This window comes from Aspergillus oryzae, chromosome 7, assembly GCF_000184455.2.
Source record: "Aspergillus oryzae RIB40 DNA, chromosome 7".
NCBI classification, from domain to species: domain Eukaryota; kingdom Fungi; phylum Ascomycota; class Eurotiomycetes; order Eurotiales; family Aspergillaceae; genus Aspergillus; species Aspergillus oryzae.
In genome coordinates, this window is record NC_036441.1 from 1,614,308 (window position 1) to 1,634,329 (window position 20,022).

Genomic DNA, 20,022 nt, shown 5'->3' on the forward strand with positions numbered 1-20,022 from the left:
GTATGAATTACGGGGCGCGAAATTGTATTACGCGCATTAATTACATATCAAACCTAGGCACTTGTACTCCGTAAGCCCCAGTTAATGAGAGCCATAGATTGTCTAGTTCAACAGCCAATGATAACGGCCATAATCTACAATATCCATTCAAATTTCCCGATAGGGAAGTATAATGTAGGGCTAGCGGCATATAACCCTACAGCCAGGAATCCACAACGGGCCTAGTTTCTAGGTTTACAGCCCTAAGCCGTCGCTTAGACGAATCTCAGCCCACCTCCCAACCGCAGCGTCGAGCACAAGAGTTGGCCCGACGAACGTTCATCAGCGACACGACACGACAACCCACTGTCCCTTCGCTTTTCGAGTGCTGTTCGAAAAGCGACCTTGAGAGGAACACCCGCAAAAATGGCTGACACCGAATACGTGAGTGCATATCCGTCTAGCATGAGTAATCTTAGTTGAAAAGACTTTTATACTAACGTGTATATGTATTAGAACGCTGAGGAGGCTGCCGGTACGTTGTCGAGAAACCCTTTCCCTTCCCTGTTACGCGATGGAGGAATACAGGCTGTTTATTGGATTCGTTTACGATGAGGCGTACGGATGCTTGGATATAAATGGATGAGCTTTGGAACGAAGGGGGCGAAAATGAATCCGGCAAACGCGATGCAACGGGAAATCACCGAGGAATAAATCGAACAAGGCGCTGACTGGTTATTGATTTACAGCTATCAAGGCCAAGAGAACCTTCCGCAAGTTTTCCTACCGCGGTATTGACCTCGACCAGTATGTGACAACTTGAACAAGCTCCGGTACCACCTACTCCCGACTCCGAACGAGCGATATGACCGATGGCATCTAAGATACGATTGTTTATCCTCGTGGGAGTCGGGTGTAACGGATGGAAATGTTTGCAATGGTGCCGTTTCTGACATGGACGTATTACAGGCTCCTCGACCTCTCTTCCGAACAGCTCCGCGATGTCGTGCACGCCCGCGCTCGCCGTAGGTTCAACCGTGGTCTGAAGCGCAAGCCTATGGGCCTCATCAAGAAGCTCCGTAAGGCCAAGCAGGAGGCCAAGCCCAACGAGAAGCCCGACCTCGTCAAGACTCACCTCCGTGACATGATCATCGTCCCCGAGATGATCGGCTCCGTTATCGGTATCTACTCCGGTAAGGAGTTCAACCAGATCGAAGTCAAGCCCGAGATGGTTGGCCACTACCTTGGAGAATTCTCCATCTCCTAGTACGTTCCGCCTCCGTTCAGATCCTCTTTGCGTCAAAGGTCACAATCTAACAACCACACAGCAAGCCCGTCAAGCACGGTCGTCCCGGTATCGGTGCCACCCACTCTTCTCGTTTCATTCCCCTCAAGTAAAGAAGAAAAGCTTTCAGGAGTGTCGCGTGGAGGATCGGGCGTCCGGTTGTGTTGGGAGAAGAAATCAAAAGCGATGGATACCATTTGTGCCTATTTGGGTTCATCCAACTTGTATGTCAAGTGCGGGTCAGCTGTTTGCATCTCAATATAAAGGTCTTGTCGGCATGTGAACGAACCACGGATTCCTACTCCAATGTTGAGGAGATCTTCAGTCCTTAGCCCTAAAGGGACGAGGCAAGACCGCCTGTTCCCTTCCTATTATCCAAGGGAGCGGGGTCTAATTTAACGATTTCTTTTTCTTTGACATCAATTTCGTTATCAGTCTTATCTCGTAGGATGCCTTGCACCAAGACTCGACTATCGTAGCCCTGGGTCCTTGCATGCAATCTTGGCATATATAATTGACATTATGACATGTATCCATCTGATAAGGCTTCCATGAACCCACCTGGTGTCTCCATCTAATGCAAGCCACGCTTGGAACCCATACCTATGCCGGTATGTAAGTCACCAAGCTAACCCCGGGGTAAACTTGTCCCCAATCTAAAGACACAAACCCCCACGACAAGGCCGATCCACATTAATATCCCTTCTCAAGCGCTCTGTCAACAAGCAGTTCAATCTTCTCCCACTCCCTCCTTATGTCATCTCCCCTGTCCTCTGGTTTCTTCTTATCCCCCTTAAACCTCTCATTCACATCATCAAACAACCACCTAACCATCGTCTTAAAGCTCGGCACAGTACAAGCCTCATCCTCCAGCTCCACAAGCCGACTCAAAACCGACCAAGCAAGCAACACAGGCTCCATTCTCACATCCACCAACCCAAGCAAACCAGTAGAATCCCCATCCTCTCCATAATCCAAAGAAACCGCCACCCTAGCCAGCGCATACGCATGCAACTGACGAACAGGATGCCGCTCATCCCCATAAACAACCGGATCAACACGCAAATATCTTACAGCAGCCTGCACAAACCCAGAACCGATATCCTGATCCGCCAGCAACGAAGCAATCAACTCATCTCTCAAAGAAACAAGAGGCTGTTCCGTAACAGGCCAAGCGCCAACCTTCCGTAGGAACTTAATAGACGACCGAAGTCTTTTAGCCGTTTTCTTGGGATCGGTTTCCACGGCCGAGGAGCATTCGTTCAGAAGTTCGTAGGCTTCTATTTCTGCGCCTTCGAGGGCGGAAAGATCGTCTTGGGTTTCTGGGCCTAGGAAGCTGTGTTCTGGCTCTGTGAGGTCTTTGGCGCATTTGGCGCAGTGGCAGTCGAAGTAGTAGCGTTCGCGGAGTTCGGAGCGCCGGAGTTTGACGGGGTTTGTGGCGTCGATGTAGGAGATGAAGATTTGGTCGCCTTTTTGGATGGGGCGGGTGGCTTTTATGTACAGGTTGTCGCTGTCGAAGGTGACGGCGGCGTTGTAGTTGCAGCTGTGGTTGATGAGGGCGGCGTAGGGGTGTAGGTAGAGACCGATGCGGTCGGAGAGAATGTTGGTGAAGTTGAAGGAGTTTAGTTCCAGCTTGATAAGTACGTTAGCAACAACTTGGGACATGGGGACGCCGAGAGCTCGGGCTGAGATGTCTTGCTCACTTTAGCACCAAAGGCGGATATCGTTTCTTCCTTCATATCTGTTCCAGAGTAAGCCTTGACGGCCTTGGAAGATAAAGCAATACGCTCCCATTGCTCCGGACTCTGGTCACGGATTTCCGAGATGTGAGTCTCAAGTTGTGAGAAAAGCTCTAGTTCCCCATTGGTGTATTTTTTATGCGCAGTGCGCACGATCATCCGTAGAAGAGCACGAGCGTTACTCGGCAAAATGCGAGGGTTTAGGTTCTTGAAGATTGCGCATTCGTGTGCGTGGGCAAACTTCCAATCTTTTCTTTGGCATTCCTGGTACATGTGTCAGTGACTGGTTTTGAGGGATAATATTTGTAGCATGGAGTATAGACCCTGTCACAATACTTTACCACTTTGCATCCGGTACAGTTTTTCAGAGGACCGCTGTGATGAAAAGGTCCGCTCCCAAGACATCCTGAACATGTGTCACTCAGTCGTGGCGTATCTAACACAGCTACAAATGGACTGGTAATGTTCAAAACATCTTCGCCAACTTTGATGGTAGTTGAAGCAAAAAGACCTCTTCCCAAACCACCAGGTGCTGGGCCTGGTGTGGCTCTAGTGTGTACGGAGGGGAGGGGGTTTTCTAGAGGCATGATATTCTGGTTTCATTCGCCAATGACCTCGGACACAGTCCAATAAGTTTTATGTATACTTTCTTTGGAATAGGGTAGACACTTGGAACAATAAAAGCTGAAAGGTTAACTTAGGGCGATCCCGCGATGCTTAGTCAGTTCACGTCAAGGACTCCCCTCAGAGAACAATACAAGATGATTACAGTGTAGACATGGCTGGAGAAGAGAGGTCTTGATCAGATATTTCAAAAATACTATACACATGTGAATCATAACGATCAATTCAGAGGAAGCCCACAGGATGCTTTTCTCGCTCACGCACAAAGCCTGCCTACTGGGAGGAATCATAAATGGATAACAATAACAAAGAGAAACAAGTTCCACCGGAGTACATGAGCATAGCCACCTTTCCCGTCAAAGGTGCTTTGTCAAGGCCAAATAAAAAGTCTATCAATGTAGAGTAGAGCCTTCTCCACTACGCCAAACCAGACGGCTATTCCGTGCCTTGAAGAAAATAGAAACAACATCAGGTGATTATTATGTTGACAAAAACTTTTGTTTTAAGACCGCAATGCTGATTTACAGAAGCTTGCCGCCGGCGAACTCAGACCAGCTGCGGACCTCAGAAGGCATACCCTCGGCACGGGGCAGCTTCTCGCTCATGGCCTGGGCAAAGAGGAGAGCAGTCTGTAAAGAAACATGATTAGCATCAATAAAACCTGGCAGATACAACGTGGGTCTAACATACCTTGGTCTCCATGAACAGAGGAACACCGAAGTCGACGGCGTTACGTCTCATGACGTAGTCCTCATCCAGCAGGGTCTTGCCCCGGGTCTTAGCAAGGTTAAAGGTACCACGGATGTTATACTTCTCGAAGACCTCGCGCAGTGCACGCTTGTCTTTCTTGGGGAACTCAATCACCTGCACGGAAACACTTTCCTTGGCAGTGGACTCAATGTGATCCTTAACAGAGGCGCTAGCGGCGAAGAACTTGTAGCCCAATGGCTGAAGGTATTCAACAATCTTGGCCAGAGCGGGGTTCTTGATGTCACCACCAAGCAGGATACCCTCACCGGGCTCAGGGACACGGAAGTTCATGGTGGACTGGAGAGATGCCCAGTAGGCCTCAACCAAGTCCTTACCGAAGCAAGCAATCTCACCAGTACTGGACATCTCGACGCCAAGGAAGGGGTCAGCACCAGCAAGACGAGTCCAGCTGAACTGAGGGACCTTAGTAGCGACATAGTCACGCTTCTCGGTCATGAGGTCTACAGGCTCAGGAACGTCACGGCCAACAAGGGCCTTGGTGGCAGTATCGATGAAGTTGGTGCCTAGAACCTTGCTGACGAAGGGGAAGGAACGGGAAGCACGCAGGTTGCACTCAATAACCTTCAACTCAGGCTGGGCACCTTCCTGGTCGGCCTTGATGATCTGCATGTTGAAAGGACCGGTGATGTTCCAGGCCTTAGCAACCTTCTCAGCAATCTCCTTGACACGGCCCATGACTGACTCATCGAGATAGGCTGGAGGAAGAACAAGAGTGGCATCACCAGAGTGGACACCAGCTGGCTCAACGTGCTCACTGACAGCATGCAGCAGGAGCTTACCATTCGAAGCAACAGCGTCGACATCAATTTCCTGTGCGCCCTCAATGAACTTAGTGATGACGACAGGGTGGTCAGGGGAGACAGCGCTAGCATTAAGAAGCTTCTCCTTGAGCTCATCCTGGCTGTAGATGACGTTCATGGCAGCACCAGACAGGACATAACTGGGGCGGACTAGGACAGGGTAGCCGACAGACTCGGCGAAACGTTCGGCATCAGCAACTGAAGTGAGTTCCTTCCAGGCAGGCTGGTCGACACCAATGCTATCCAGGATCGAAGAGAACTTGTGACGATCCTCAGCCTTGTCAATATCAACAGGGTCAGTACCGAGAACGTTAGCGCCACCAGTCTCCTGAAGACGAAGGGCAATGTTCTGTGGCAGCTGGCCACCGACGGACACAACGACACCGCTGGCAGTCTCGAGTTCGTAGATATCCATGACACGTTCGTAGCTGAGTTCTTCGAAGTAGAGCTTGTCAGCAGTGTCGAAATCGGTAGAGTAGGTCTCAGGGTTGTAGTTGATCATAACGGTCTTCTTGCCCATGTTCCTGAGAGAAAGGGTGGCGTTAACTGCACACCAGTCGAACTCGACAGAGCTTCCAATACGGTAGACACCGCTTCCCAGGATGATAATACCATGGTCATCGAAAGTAACATCATGGGAAGTGGCGTTATAGGTGGTGTATAGGTAGTTAGTGTCAGCAGGAAACTCAGCAGCAAGAGTATCAATCTTCTTCACCCATGGGGTGATGCCAAAGCTCTTTCTGCGCGCACGGACATCGTCTTCGGATGCTCCGACAAGGAGGGAGATCTGCTTGTCAGAGAAACCAAGCTTCTTCGCCTTGAGCATGGTCTCCTTCTGAATGCCGAAGAGGCTGCCAATTTCCTTAAGTTCATTATGGCAGTCAACGATGTTCTGAAGCTTGTAGAGGAACCACTTATCAATCTTGGTCAGCTCATGAACCTTATCGACCGAGTAGTTCTCGTGGAGCATAGCCTGGCCGACTGCCAACCAACGGCGATCGGTAGGGTTCTGCAAGACCTCGTCCAAGTTCTCGAACTTGTCACCCTGGAAACCAACGAATCGAGGGTCAACCTGACGGATAGCCTTCTGGAAAGATTCTTCGAAAGTACGACCAATGGCCATCACCTCACCAACCGACTTCATAGCACTTCCAATATCCCGGTTGACATGCTGGAACTTGCTCAAATCCCACCGGGGGATCTTGGTAACAATGTAATCCAAACTAGGCTCGAAGTTCGCGGTGGTGGTCTTCGTCACAGCATTGGGCAGCTCGGGCAGAGTATGGCCCAGACCGATCTTCGCAGCGGTGTAGGCTAGAGGGTAACCGGTAGCTTTAGATGCCAAAGCAGAAGAGCGAGAGAGACGAGCGTTGACCTCGATCACACGGTAGTCCAAGCCATCGGGTTGCAAGGCATACTGCACGTTACATTCACCAACGACACCCAAATGGCGGACGATCTTAATGGCAGCCGTACGAAGCATGTGATACTCCTCGTCGGACAGAGTCTGACTGGGAGCAACGACAATACTGTCACCAGTGTGAATACCCAGGGGGTCAAAGTTCTCCATGTTGCAAACAGTGATACAGTTGTTGTCAGCATCACGCACAACTTCATACTCAACCTCCTTCCAGCCTCGAAGGGACTTCTCAACCAAAATCTGAGGAGCAAGGGTCAAAGAGCGGGATGCCAGGTTCCTCAATTCCTCGGGGTTGTTGGCAAATCCAGAACCCAAACCACCAAGAGCATATGCGGAACGAACGATAATGGGATAGCCAACTTCCTCGGCGGCCTTCAAGGCCTCGTCAACAGTGTTAACAGCAATGGACTCGGCAATGGGAATGTTGATCTCGTTCAGCGCCTTGGCGAAAAGATCACGGTCCTCACTAGTCTCCAGAGTCTTGATGCTCGTTCCCAAAACTCTCACACCATAACGTTCAAAGATACCCATGCGGTTCATCTGCACACCCAGGTTCAGAGCGGTCTGTCCACCGAAGGAAAGGAAGATAGCGTCCGGTCTTTCCCTCTCAATGACGTAGGTGACATATTCAGGAGTAACTGGAAGGTAGTAAACTTCGTCTGCAAGCTTGTGATCGGTCTGAATCGTTGCGATATTAGGGTTGATCAAAACGGACTCCACTCCAGCTTCTTTAAGAGCCTTGAGAGCCTGGGAGCCTATAACATTCGAAAACCAGCATTAGTTACCGTTATTGAGTTACAATACCCAACCGTCCCGACTGTATCTCGGTCGCCGCTGCGCTCATTTCCAACCGATTGGTACAGCTCCCTCGTGCCAGGTTTCGATGTTTAATTGCACAAATGAGGAGATCATCCAATTGGTACAATGGATAGATGATAGCCGAGGCCGTATCGGATAATATAGATATACTGGACTTTATAACTTACCGGAATAGTCAAACTCTCCAGCCTGTCCGATACTCAGACCACCACTACCGATAACAAGGACCTTCTTCACATCGACCAGATTGCGACCTGGCTTTACGATGCCACTGGCAAGGTAGCTTTCAGCGGAGGGGGCATTTGTCGACTCCGACGCCAGGCGACTAATTGCACTAGAGAAGGAGCGAAGCTGCTGGGGCCTCCATGGCGAAGGGGTCTTCTGCTGCAATCGCAGACTCGATGCCGCCGAATGGGCAGTAGTTTGAGAGGAAAATGGGCGCAGAGCAAGTGTGGATCGGCGAGATTCAGCCAGACAACGCTGACGCAGAAGGGAGGCCGTGGCCTGCCCGCACCGAGTAGTGAGAACCATTGCGCAGGGCGCTGGTATGGAAGGGGAAAAGGAATCTAGAAGTCAATTCCCGGAGATATCCAAGGAAGACGGTGTATGGTCTCTACTGTCGTTTGACTGTATGAGTCTGCCTTTTTTGGCACCCTGTTATCCCGCTTTATGCCACACGCCCAGTACACAGGGGAGGACTAAAGGAAGAACGGGATGAATGGCCAGGGAGTTGGGGGAGAAAGTAGAGTAGTCAGAGGTGAAGAAGATAAAGAAAGGACAGAAGGGAAGAAAAAAGGTTAAAAAGGTCTTGGTAGGGCGATGAGTCAATGCACTACAGTGAGCACTTCTGGAGACACCAAGAAACCAGGATAGACGACATGGAACCCCCGAAAACGCGAAAATGCCCCAACCTCCAAGCCGATAAGAGCTCCGGTGTGCGGAGCCATCAGCTTTTTTTGCGTTTTTTCTCTGTCTCTTTTCCCCATCGGGATGCGGCAGGGTCACCGCCCGATAGTGCCACCAATCAGAGGGCTGGACTAGGGCTGCGGTAAGTGCAGGAGATCATAAAGACCAGAGCTGCAAAAGACACTAGACTCTCTAGTTCCTGGCGGCGCTAACCACTTTACGCCTAGTTGTATGAGTCAATGGCCTACTATGGAGAACCGGGTATGGGGACTCTTGAATCTTGAATAATGATAACTCATAATGCCGGTTGAGATATTCAAGATTATAATTTACCATGACCCATTGGAATTGATCTTCACCATCAATGGTTTGGTTGACCAGCCAAATCCCCCCTCAATGGCTCTGAAAATCAGGGTCAAGGGCTGCAAATCCTCGCACAAAAAAAATTTTTGACTAAATTGCAGATCAGCCCTCTTTGCAGGATTCTATCAGTTGAGTGGTGTCTCCGCTACAGAGTGCTCGCTACCGCGCTAATGGCAGCTAAGCACGGGAACACCGGCATTCGGAGTCCCCACGTTATCTTTTGGAACCAATGTTGGCATACATTGCCGGAAGTACATCCCTGCTATTATTTCCCATCGAATCATGGTTTCTTGACAAGATAAGATGTACTTTCTTAGTTCAGGGTTGCTACTAGCTTGTTCCATCTAATGGCTCTATCATTCCGTGACTCCTATTTGTCCGTCAAGCTTAGCCCATGGCCCTTTAGCCCTTGGTCTCGCGTGCGACCTGGATGACTCTGCCTCATCTTGTTCTACCTTGTTCCGCAAACCTTCCTCTAGATCCTGGTTTAATATGCCGTAAACTTCTTGCAAGGCCTGCTCCGCATCTTGGGCGGCTTCGATACCGTCTTCCAGGTTGTGTTCCACATTTTCGCGTTCACTGGTCCCTGCCGCTTCCGACGCAAAGGCCCATGCTTCAGCTAGTGCAACGACCTCATCAGGTTTGGCTGGCTCCACCGGCGTAGTAGCATAACGGGCATTTATAGCCGCAGTCGCATGTTTAAATCGTGGCTGCCGAGCAGGCATAGGGTACTCCGGAAGAAGGCGACTTTCATCTCTCAGCCGATTCAGGATGCGCAGAGTCGTGGATTTTTCTTTTGCAAGAGTCCCAGTCAGGTAGAATTTCTGCAAAGCTAGTGCCCGTTGGCATTTCGAAAGTGGGAGGAGTTGCTCATCCGCAAAAGATAGGACATCCACTGGCTCTAAGGTTGGCGTTTCCTCTGGAGTAGTTTTTCGTTTCTCAGTGGGGCGACTTGCAGGTTGCACAGAGCTGGTACCAATGGGCTGGCACGCCCTAGAGGCAGCATCGAGAAGACGCTTGCGAGCATCAACGTAGGCGGCATACTGTTCTGCGATCTGTGCTTTCTGGTCTTCCAGCAAATTGGCCGACTTCTCGATTTCCTCGGGAGGCAACTCCTGAACAGGACCATCCTCGTTGTTCCCAACACTCCCCAATTTTTCCTCGACCCATTGTACCAAGACATCTCGGGTTTTCTGGAGCGCAGTAACCTTCGCGCCAGAGGCAATACCATCATTCTCAGAACCATCCTCAGTATCATGCTGCGCCTTCAGCTCCTCAAGTAGTCTCTTTTCTCTCTCTAACTGATATCTCGCGCGTATCACGGCCCTTTCAAGGTTATGCATCAAGTCCTCAATTCCAATCTCGGAAGCGCATCCATTCTGATCTTCTTCCAAATCTGGCTGCAGGGCAGACTGTTGGCTGCGATTTCCTATACGATCAAAGTCCTCTGGTTTGATTATATCTCGATTCTTAAGCTCTTCCAAATAACGCTGAAAGACTTGGAGCTTCGCATGTTGGCGACGGTCACGGAGTAGTTCGAGATAAGCTCGGAGTTCTGAGTTAGGGTCAACGCGGTGTGCGTTGACGCCACCAGAAGGTTGGCCCTGTGTCTTCCCAGAAGTATACCTCTCGGACACCAAACGGTACTCCTTCCTTGCGTTCACATTTGCCTTCAATGCTAGTAGATATTCCTTTCTTAGCCCCGTCAATTCTGGAGGAATATGCTTCACATCGACGACGGCATCTTGAGGTACGCATAAAGAGAGATGAGATCGGGCATGGGCATTTGGGTAGTCTGGATTATCATCGGCAAACGTAATTTGTGATCGGAGGTAGGAGGTTAAGACTTGTCGAATGCGTAGTGCTTCCTGGCGACTTTTGATGTAAGGAGCAAGCGGTTTTGCGAAGGCAGGAATGTGCGCAGGGATAGCGGAGTCGTCATTGTGATGGGCCATAGATGGGCGTAGGTATGAGCGGTGGAGGTCCAGCGCCGTAATCTGAAACGTCGAGGGGGAAACTTATTCCTGTTGACGGCTCTCTGAAGGTATGATATTCAATACCCCGGATTCAAGTTGTTTGTTTCTCTTGTTTGTTTGATGATGCCACTTGACATTAGGTAAGCCAGCCCACGGCTCAGTGATCCACGTGATTGGTGCCGGCCAGCGTTGTTTTCTGTATACAGAATGATAGTACACATTCGTACCTACGTCGTATGAATTTATCGAATTGTATGGGGTCGATGTGGAGCGAGACGGTGTGAGGCGAATTGTTCTAAATTAAGAAGCCTTCTCGCCTCGCAGATGTGGTGCTGTTAGTTTCAACATGTTTGAGACAGGAAAATATAGACCAAAAATATATACCTCCCCAGATTTAACAATCACACACTTTAATCGTCTAATATTAGCAGTAGGTCATACTCACTAAAAAAGACATCAGTACCACCGTGCCCCTCTTCGAGCCATTCCGTCAGCGATCATGTAGATACTTGGTTGCAGTAACCAACCAAAACCAAAGATACCCTGGTTCGGATCTTCGGGCAACTGTTTCAAGGATCCTTAGCCCTGTCATTTCATTGTTTAGTGCAAAATGAGTAATAAAGTAAAGCCTCGGGTCCGGAGGAGAAATATGGACAACTCTAAAACGAACTGGCCCTCCTTTCATCGTTAGACAGGCAGAAAACATTACCAGAGCTCGATCAAGTTGCATTGTTGATAGGTCTCATGCATGCGCACTGTTAATAAGGTATCTGGGCTGGGAATTCTTTCTTTTGCAGCTCAAAGAGTGGTCCTGGGGTTTGGTATGCTTTGACCCTTTGGAATCTCAATCAAGGGGGGAGGGGATTTCTCTTGTCGTTAACTTTCATATATAGTCCGTCTACTTACTCCTCTCTCTCTTGTACGGTAACATCCACCCCTTCGCTTCTACTTGAACGAATTTATCGCTCAACTTTCTGGTCTTTTCCCCATCGGTCCCAATCTCGTGATCTATCATAATCCTTCATAGAATGGCACCAGAATTGGCCTCCGTGCCCATTTCTACTCCAAGATCACGGCCCCGAGCTGCCACGGCGATGCAACCAGCCACTACACCGCCAGCCATCTCTTCTCGACGTCCGTCGCAAGTAATGAGTCCTCCTGCTCTCCCACTTGCGCCGGTTGCATATACAGGGAGCTCTGGGCCTGGAGGCAATGACCATGGCAGTGTGAGATCGGCTTCCGGTAAGCTGCCATTTTCGCTTTAGATTGGAACTCTCGAGCTGAACTACTTCAAGGCCCACTGAGACATCCAAAGCCCCTCACGCCGTCCGACATCCACTCGATGCTTGAACAAGAACAAGAGGCAATGGTATCCAAATTTAACAGCCCATAAGGTCGCATATACGTACTGACTTGAGCTCAAAGGTTAATCGTCTATCAAGAGAGTTGTCTCTGCTCCGACAACAGACAGCTTCTGTCGCATCGACAACATCCTCTACATCTACCACCCTCAACGAGCCGTCAGATACCCTGCAGGCTTCTTACTTATCTTCCTCAGCGCATTCCACTGTATCACGGCGCCATCGTTCCTCGTCAAGCCTGAGCTCCTCGTACATCCCAGCCGTCCAGGGCTCAAGAACAGGAAGCGGTGCTGGGATCACTCCCTCGCGAGATGTTCCTTTAACGTCTTCCCGTCCGGGTCGGAGTCGAGAGCCGTCCTTTACCTCTCCGCGACAGTCAGAAGGAACGCTGCCACTATTTCCTGCATCAGCACAGCAGCCACAAAGTGATCAATTCTCGAATTTTGTCTCCGGGCCGCATCCGTACCCCCATCGTAACTCGCTCTCTCAACAACGGTCACGAACTACTTCTATATCCCGCCCGGATGAGATAGCACGACAACGTGGGGAGTTGGAGATACTCAAGCGGGAAAATGAAGGACTCCGGCGCCGTGTTCGAGATCTTGAGCTCGTTCTTCGAAAACATCGCGAACGGGAGCCGGATGCGACAGACCAAGTAGCATCTGGAACCATTGCAGCTATTACAGATGTGTTGGACAATGCTTCCGTAACAAAAGTGGATGGTACCAACTGAGGCGGCGAAGAAACCCTCTTTGTTATTGTTGAGTGATTATCTGTTTAGTTAGGAAGGAGGGTCCTAGAGGGATCCAGGAACAGGTAATGCTAAGAAATTGTCTATTCGCTTTCGCTCGCATTCTTAGCCATTCTTCCACCCGCCGATCCGCTATTCAAAAATAGCCGTTCTATTCTCTTTTTCTTCGGAAAATACTTCTGCCTTCTAGCACCAGCCATCCACATCATAATTACTTGCCGTCACATGTTGATGACGACTCCCCACTGTGGCTGTGCAACGTGCCCCTCTCTCCCACGTCATCTGTGGCTCGACTGCTCCGCTCAAATAAATACTCCTGAATTGTTCTTCCATTCCTATAACTCTCTATTATTTCAATTGCACCCCCTGCTGATATACCGATCTTGATATATTCTCTACCGAAAACCACATTCCATCGTCACCATGTCTGAACGCAGCACAGTCCATGTCTCGGGCATCGCGCCCGCCACCTCCGAGAAGGAAGTCCGGGACTTCTTTAGCTTCTGGTAAGATCACACTCTTTTTATGTTTCTAGACATTTGACACGACTAACAGCTATATAGTGGCAAGATTACCTCCATCTCTGTGACTCCAGTTTCTGGTGAGTCAGGTGCTTCCAAGTCCGCAACCGTGACTTTCGAGAAAGAAGCGTAAGCCTTACCCCGCACTAGCTCGCTGGCTCTTATAATCCGAGCTTTGAAAGACGACCTTGGATGGAATTCACTAACTATGGTTTAGGGCTGCCAAGACTGCCTTGCTTCTGGATCAAACTCAGCTGGGAGGTTCTGCAGTGCACGTCGAGGCTGCCCAGACCCTCGACGACATCGCCGGTTCCCAGGCCGCCAGTGCAGGAGAGGCCAGGGATGAGAACCACCATGAGATCTCGCAGGAAGACAAGCCCAAGTCCCGAATCTTCGCCGAGTACCTTGCTCACGGCTATGCACTGAGCGACAACGCAATCCAGAAGGCTATTGCCCTCGACCAGAAGCACGGTTTCTCCAACCGCTTCACCTCGGCTCTGTCCAACTTTGATCAGAAGTACAAGGCCACGGACCGCGCCAGAGGAATTGATGAGAGCTACAAGATCAGCGACAAGGCTGCCACTGGTTGGCACGGACTCCACTCATACTTCGAAAAGGCTCTTGGTACACCATCAGGTCAAAAGCTTCGTGATTTCTACGTCCAGACCGATAAGCAGGTGCGGGACATCCACGCTGAGGCCAGGCGCTTGGCAGACCTGAAGAGTGGAAAGACCACTCATGAGGGTGAGGCCCCAGCTGCCGGTGCAGAGGCCTCCGGTGCCGTTCCCGCAGCTGCTGCTCCTGCGGCTCCTGCGGCTCCCGCTGCCCCAGCCGAACCTGCCCCTGCGGCGAGCCAGCCCGCTGGAACCGCTGCCCCTGCCGAGCCTAAGGCATAATGAATTGACGACGTACTGAATTTAAACTGGGATGCTGTCTGATTTGTGTTTCCTGTATTCTGATGTGCGTTTTTGAACAAGCTGTCTGGAACAGGCTTATGTCAAATAGCTACTATTCTAATCAGTTATTCTTCGAATACCACTGTGCTTAGTACCAAGCTGCAGAATGATTGGGCAAACATGATCCACAAAACAAAATGAAGTAGATATAGTATATATTAAACTTCTCTTGCGCAGCAATAGTAGAATACACCAAGCACCTTACAACCACCTTCCAAGCTATCTAGACTTAAACTTAAAAAGAAAATAAAAGAAAATAAAAAAGCCTTTCTAATCCATTCACTCATATTGAAAAAGGAACCCAATCATGAAAAATTACATATATGTAAACAACATCACACATCAGTCTATTAATTCCCCGTCCCCTTCTCAAACTTCTTCGCCTCGATATCCTCCAAGGGATGTTTCGGGTTACTCTCGAGTCCATGGAGCTTAGTATCCTCCGACGCTCCCTTAGAATCACCATGGATGCCATGCTGGGTGTGACCCGAGGCAACGGGGTCCTGTTGCTGGGCGCCGGTTTGTTTCTCCGGGGGAGGAGACTGGCGGCCGGAGTTGGGGGCGGACATTTTTGGTGTTTTGGATTTGTTGTTTCGAGTGTAGAGAGTAGAGGGAGGTGAGTTGTACTCTGGGAGGGTTGTATGGTTAGATTTTGTAGAGATTTGGACGGTGGGGGGTGTTGCGTACTGAACCTGGACTTTGGTTTTTGGGGTGGGTGAGATGAAGGGGTGGTTTGTTGTCTGGAAGGATGGAATTGGGTGAGGATTTGGTGTTTAAGTAACTGCCATTGTGTTTAGGAACTGAGATTTATGATGCCAAGTTAGTCGTTGTATCATCATGATGACGTCTGTCTGGTGGTATCTGGTTCCACTGCTGGCGATGGTGTACACCGGCGTTGTAAGTTAGCTATCTTATGTTGAGGCATATTGTCATTGATGCCCTACGTTTCGCCATGTGGCAGAACATTTTAGGCCGTGAAAGGTGTGCTATATGAGATTCAGGTCATGAACTCATGGGAGTTGTGCAATATCTGATATTTACTTCGGTACATGTTCGGATGCAGATTGTGATGGCGTCATACGTCATATTGTTTGCTCTGTTTGCTTAGCATACCACGTGATCTATGTAACATGCGAGAATTGGTTGAATGAGTATGGAATCCGCTCCGGAGATAGTTTCCGGCTTGTTTTGATATTTCTTTCTTGAAGACTGACTGTCTTGGTTGTCTCCCGAGCATGAAATTGGATGATCTGGGTCATCTGGATATGGGCATCGGTCAACTGACGGAATTAATTGGGGATATCAGTGTTTGTAAATGCGTGGAGTACAATTGGAATGAGGCATAGTGAAGAGAAGACTTTTGGGGACATTCGGAGGAACGACAACCATGGATAACGGTAATGATTGCGTCAAGGAAAAGGAAACGATCTAAACAACAAAAGAAACAAAAGAAAAAGGCGTTATAGCGTATCCAGCCTGTCGCTCCATTAGACCGGCGACCTGAGATATCTCAAAAAGGTGAAGGCTGCTCCAAAAACAGACATTCGAACTGGATTGGCATCTTTTATATCGTCATCGGCATCCAACAGAAGTCAACTGGTTCATTTCGTCGACCTGCTGGCTTCTTTTAGTTCTTCTATATTTCTAATTTCCATTGGTCTGGATCCCCGCTGCCGCAGCTTCTGCGTTGGCAGCAGCCAAAGCCTTGGCATCGGCTTCATGGAAGACAGCCTGTAGCACTTGCTGCTCCTCCGCATTCAGGATCTTCGTCAAGTTCTCATACAGTTGTGGCTGTTCCTGCTGAAGACCTGTAACATAGTTAGCTAACGGATTTCGATGCGTGGAAAATGGATGATACATACCCATGAAGACGTGCTTGAAAAGGCCATATGGCTCGATCTTGTCCAATGGGGTCTCGAGAAGGCTTTCCTCGTCCAAGTCATCTTCATCATCATCTGCAAAGGAGCCGAACTTCTGGGCCTATTTATCCAGTCAGTCGATAAAATTCCACGACGTTCGCAGATGAGCTAGCTCACCTCTTTATTCAAGAAATCAAGGTATGCGGCGCTCTCATCTTGAACATCGCCCTCAGGGCCACCCTCGGTCTCATCTTGATCGGTCCACTCAATTTCTCCATCCCAGTCGTTATCCTCATCACCCTCGTCATCCTCGTCGTCGAAGGTGAAGTCTGACTCTTTAGTTGCATCTTCGCGGTCTGTGCAGCGTAAGTATTATATCTCAAGGGGGGCAAGGGAAGCAACATACTCTTAAGCGCAGCAGGCAGTGTCTGGAAAAGCCTGGTCACTCCCTGAAGCAATCTAGGCCAACCTTGCTGCACACTCGCGGGAACATCGCCAGCGTTCAATGTCAGAAGCGAGCTAATTGCTGCAATGGAGAGCTTCTTGTCATGAACTCTGCGGAAGTTGTCGATGTTGGAGAACCAGGCGCTGAAGAACTTGTTCGTCCAGCCCTTAGCCTCCAGAACCTGAAGACTGAGAACAGGATTATAATAGATAGCGTTAATCACCATCTCAATCAGATGGATGCGGTAGGATTTAGTCTTCGCCTCGTCAGCGTCGAGCACGCGCATCGGCAACTCAATGAACAGAGGGATGTATTGGTCAATGCCGCCGCGAAGGTTCAGCATCACAGTCTCTGCTAGCTTGCAACCGCAGATCCGGTCCACACCGCCAACCTTCTCATCGCGGAAGATGTCTTCAACCATACTGACAACAGCCGCAAGGTAGGCTGGGTTCTGAACCATCATCTGAGAGCCATATGCGACATAGTTGTCAAGTGCGGGCAGCATGTCCTCCAAGTACAATTCAGCGCCCGCTTTGAAGGTCTTGTGAATAAGCTCGAACGCTTGCCACATAGTGGGAGAGATGGACTTAGATGCAAAGGTGCAACTGTCGATAATCTCGAAGATCTCGTTGTAGAGGTCATATAGCTTGTTCTCAAGCGTGATGCTGATGACAGGCATGAGAATCGTTTCGAGGTGCAGAAGCACATCGGGGGTGCTCTCCAGAGTGAGAATGAGGGTTCCAATAGTCTGCAAGACACCAAGGGCAGTGATACTCTTATCATCCAAGAAGTCACCATATTCATCGTCGCCCTTGGCGGCGTTTCTTTCCAGAAGTTCACCAACAATACGCATGTATGTGTCACGAAGCTGCTCGCTCAATGCCACAGCGAACGGAGTGAGCTCAGCAGAGAACACTTCGACGAAATCTTCCATAACGTTGGCCAAGGCATCCACATCGACCTCATTGGCGAGTTTGAGAAGCTGCTGCATGATCTGAGGAATGTTCTGCTGCATCGAAGTGCGAATGATATCGTGGCGGATAAGGGGTTGCAAAGCAAGGGCCGCTTCAACCCTGACAGGAAGTTCAGGATCGGTCATCGATTCAAGGATATTGCGATAGATGATCATGAGGTTGTTCGGATCCTGGAAGTCGAGCTGCTCAAACTTCTCTAAAGTGTCGCATGCGCGAGCTCTGAGGAAGCCGTGAGGACTGCGGAATTCAGGGAAGACGTGACGGACAAAGAAGTATTCAACCTGATCCGCGATAGGGCTCTTCTTTCCAAGGATAACTGAAGCCAAGGAACCAATCATCCGCAGGGCACCTTCTTTCTCCCTAGGAAGCTTCTGGTCATCTGGAGCAGCCTCGTACTTGCTGACGACGCCGTTGACGAACGTAAGGATCGAGAATGTCTGCTTCTTGCGATTCTTCGTGAGAGCGACAAGGAAGTTTGTTGCTGCAACATCGGGCGCGGAAACCTCCTCGTAGTAGTTCAGCTTACGGTGGAGATACTCGGAGGGGTCGGTCTGGAACAGTTCAATGTCTTCGTCGGATTGGCAAAGGATAGGGAAGATGAAGTGAGCGATCAAGTTGTCCATGTGTGGCTTGAGGTGGTCCCACATCGCCTTCGGTTTGACACATTCTTCCATATAGACCAAAGTGTAGGCGAGGGCAGGGTTGCTAAGCCACTGGCCCTTGGAAACCCACTTATCGATTTCCTGCAGATATCCCTTGAGAATTTCCGGAGCGAAGGTGGCAATGAAGTTCTTGGCATACTGGGTATAATCAGGCGTGCTCGACTTGGTCATTGTGGTGGGGTTTCCGTATCTATGAAAATTAGGAAGTGCTAATCTCTCTCAACGCAAAATACTCACCTGATAAAGAGGCGGTTCAGGTTGGCGTAGGACCATTTCTTACACTTCCACCAGTGGTTAAGCTCCCTCTCTTCCTTAGATTCCAACATGGAGTTTGCAGGAGGATCCTTTGCGATAATTCTGAGGAACAGTGTGCACCAGTCGACAGTCGCTTGATGTGTTTGCAGGAACGGTGAGAGCTCGAACTATTCATTTTCAGTCAGCCCTAATCCAATGTTCGTCTCCAAAGTTTAGTTCACCCACGTAAATGGCATGTTTGTAGGACTTGACGACAATTCGGAGCATCTCAGCAGCCTCCAAACTTTCTTCATCGACAAGTTTCAAGCCGATGTTAAGCAGCTGAGGGAACGTATGCTCAACAATCTTATCAAACTCCTCCCTCTTCTCACCAGCCTTGAATCTATACACACGGCAGATGGCCAGCAAACACTGCAGACCAGCATAGACCGAGCTTGCATCGTTGGTGCCTAACAACTGGAGGGTGATATCCAAGAAACTCGGCCAATGCTCGGGGAAGTCATGCTGGAGGATCTTCTGGAGAAGTGGGACAAGCTGTGCGCGAACGTTCGGGGGTGTTGATACCAAAGCCGGGATCAACCTTTCACGGAAGCCCGGTTTCTCCCCCTCTGGAATCGGTGTGCGCTGTGGGTTTTCTTCGACGGAAGACCAGCCACGGGTAATTCGGTTCTTCAAGTAGACACCGGCTACAGAAAATCATTTCCGTGTTAGAAAATACTTCGCAGATGGCATGAAGCAAGGACAAGGGCGAAGAGGAGGGGGAAAAATCAGGCTGACAAAAACGTACCCGACAGTTGGACGGCATTATTTTGTTCCCCTTGCAAAATATCCAAAAGCGCATTTATAAAGCCGGGCTGTGTCTCGGCCTACGATATTCGGGAAAATAGTATGAGTATAGGCCAGAATCAAATCCATCCAAAAGTATTCCACATACATATTTTAAATCTATCTCAGCCTGACGGCGATTATCCGCATTTGGGTCGAGCGTTGACTGTATGCGGTCCCGAAGAGCTGTAACATCCATATCGCACCAACAGCAGCAAACCCCCAGCAAACAGAAATCGTATTCCGAATCAAAAGTGCCCCGTCACGTAGCAAGAGGCCCGGTAGGACAGAGAATGGGGCCGAGAAAGTTATGTCGCGGGGAGATGTTGTAGTAAAGAAAGTGCAAAAGTGCACATTGGGTTTGTTGGGTTTGGTTTGGTTTTCTCGTGGATTTTCAAGCGGTGCCGGCCCCGCGCCTATGGCAGCTAATCAGAGGGCTCGCCGCCACGCGCGGTAAGAGAATTTTTTGCTGCTCCTGAACATTTTGCCCCGGAAAGGAAAGGAAAATTCCCAGACTAGCTTTAAAGACCCAAGGTTCGCATCGGTTTTGCCGGCAGAATGGCTGGATGTATTCAATTCTCTGTGAAATATTCTATGCAAGATCCTTGCTAACATGCCTCTATGTATGTATGAAGAAATGAAAAAAAGAGCCTTTGAACCTGAATATCAAACAGGTAAACAAACAAACAACATAAAATAAAATAAAATAAAATAGAAATAAAGATCAACAC

The 20,022-nt window shown here is 49.5% G+C and overlaps 6 protein-coding genes across 6 annotated transcripts; 1 reads left to right on the plus strand and 5 right to left on the minus strand.

The window, feature by feature from the left end:
* Positions 1–1,957: 1,957 nt before the first annotated feature.
* On the minus strand, positions 1,958–2,929 carry AO090011000629 (S-adenosylmethionine-dependent methyltransferase; the record flags this gene model as incomplete). The annotated part of the gene is made up of 1 exon (XM_001826180.3): positions 1,958–2,929. One exon carries the CDS (start codon positions 2,927–2,929, stop codon positions 1,958–1,960), a length of 972 nt encoding a protein of 323 aa, XP_001826232.3.
* Positions 2,930–4,148: 1,219 nt separating this feature from the next.
* Positions 4,149–7,968, minus strand: AO090011000630 (carbamoyl-phosphate synthase (glutamine-hydrolyzing) CPA2; the record flags this gene model as incomplete). Its single annotated transcript, XM_001826181.3, has 3 exons — positions 4,149–4,256; positions 4,318–7,373; positions 7,605–7,968. The coding sequence occupies 3 exons, from the start codon at positions 7,966–7,968 to the stop codon at positions 4,149–4,151; spliced, it is 3,528 nt and encodes a 1,175-aa protein (XP_001826233.1).
* A 1,094-nt stretch (positions 7,969–9,062) lies between these two features.
* AO090011000631 (uncharacterized protein) lies at positions 9,063–11,412 on the minus strand (the record flags this gene model as incomplete). Its single annotated transcript, XM_023233037.1, has 4 exons — positions 9,063–10,501; positions 10,914–10,977; positions 11,067–11,090; positions 11,353–11,412. 4 exons carry the CDS (start codon positions 11,410–11,412, stop codon positions 9,063–9,065), a joined length of 1,587 nt encoding a protein of 528 aa, XP_023093579.1.
* Positions 11,413–13,217: 1,805 nt separating this feature from the next.
* Positions 13,218–14,211, plus strand: vip1 (putative actin cytoskeleton protein (VIP1); the record flags this gene model as incomplete). Its single annotated transcript, XM_001826183.3, has 3 exons — positions 13,218–13,300; positions 13,358–13,444; positions 13,533–14,211. The coding sequence occupies 3 exons, from the start codon at positions 13,218–13,220 to the stop codon at positions 14,209–14,211; spliced, it is 849 nt and encodes a 282-aa protein (XP_001826235.1).
* Positions 14,212–14,621: 410 nt separating this feature from the next.
* AO090011000634 (uncharacterized protein) lies at positions 14,622–15,508 on the minus strand (the record flags this gene model as incomplete). The annotated part of the gene is made up of 3 exons (XM_023233038.1): positions 14,622–14,899; positions 15,216–15,257; positions 15,385–15,508. 3 exons carry the CDS (start codon positions 15,506–15,508, stop codon positions 14,622–14,624), a joined length of 444 nt encoding a protein of 147 aa, XP_023093580.1.
* Positions 15,509–15,915: 407 nt separating this feature from the next.
* Positions 15,916–19,490, minus strand: AO090011000635 (putative nonsense-mediated mRNA decay protein (Nmd5); the record flags this gene model as incomplete). The annotated part of the gene is made up of 8 exons (XM_001826185.3): positions 15,916–16,079; positions 16,134–16,251; positions 16,308–16,486; positions 16,537–18,401; positions 18,449–18,633; positions 18,692–19,152; positions 19,254–19,332; positions 19,401–19,490. The coding sequence occupies 8 exons, from the start codon at positions 19,488–19,490 to the stop codon at positions 15,916–15,918; spliced, it is 3,141 nt and encodes a 1,046-aa protein (XP_001826237.1).
* Between the last annotated feature and the right edge of the window lie 532 nt (positions 19,491–20,022).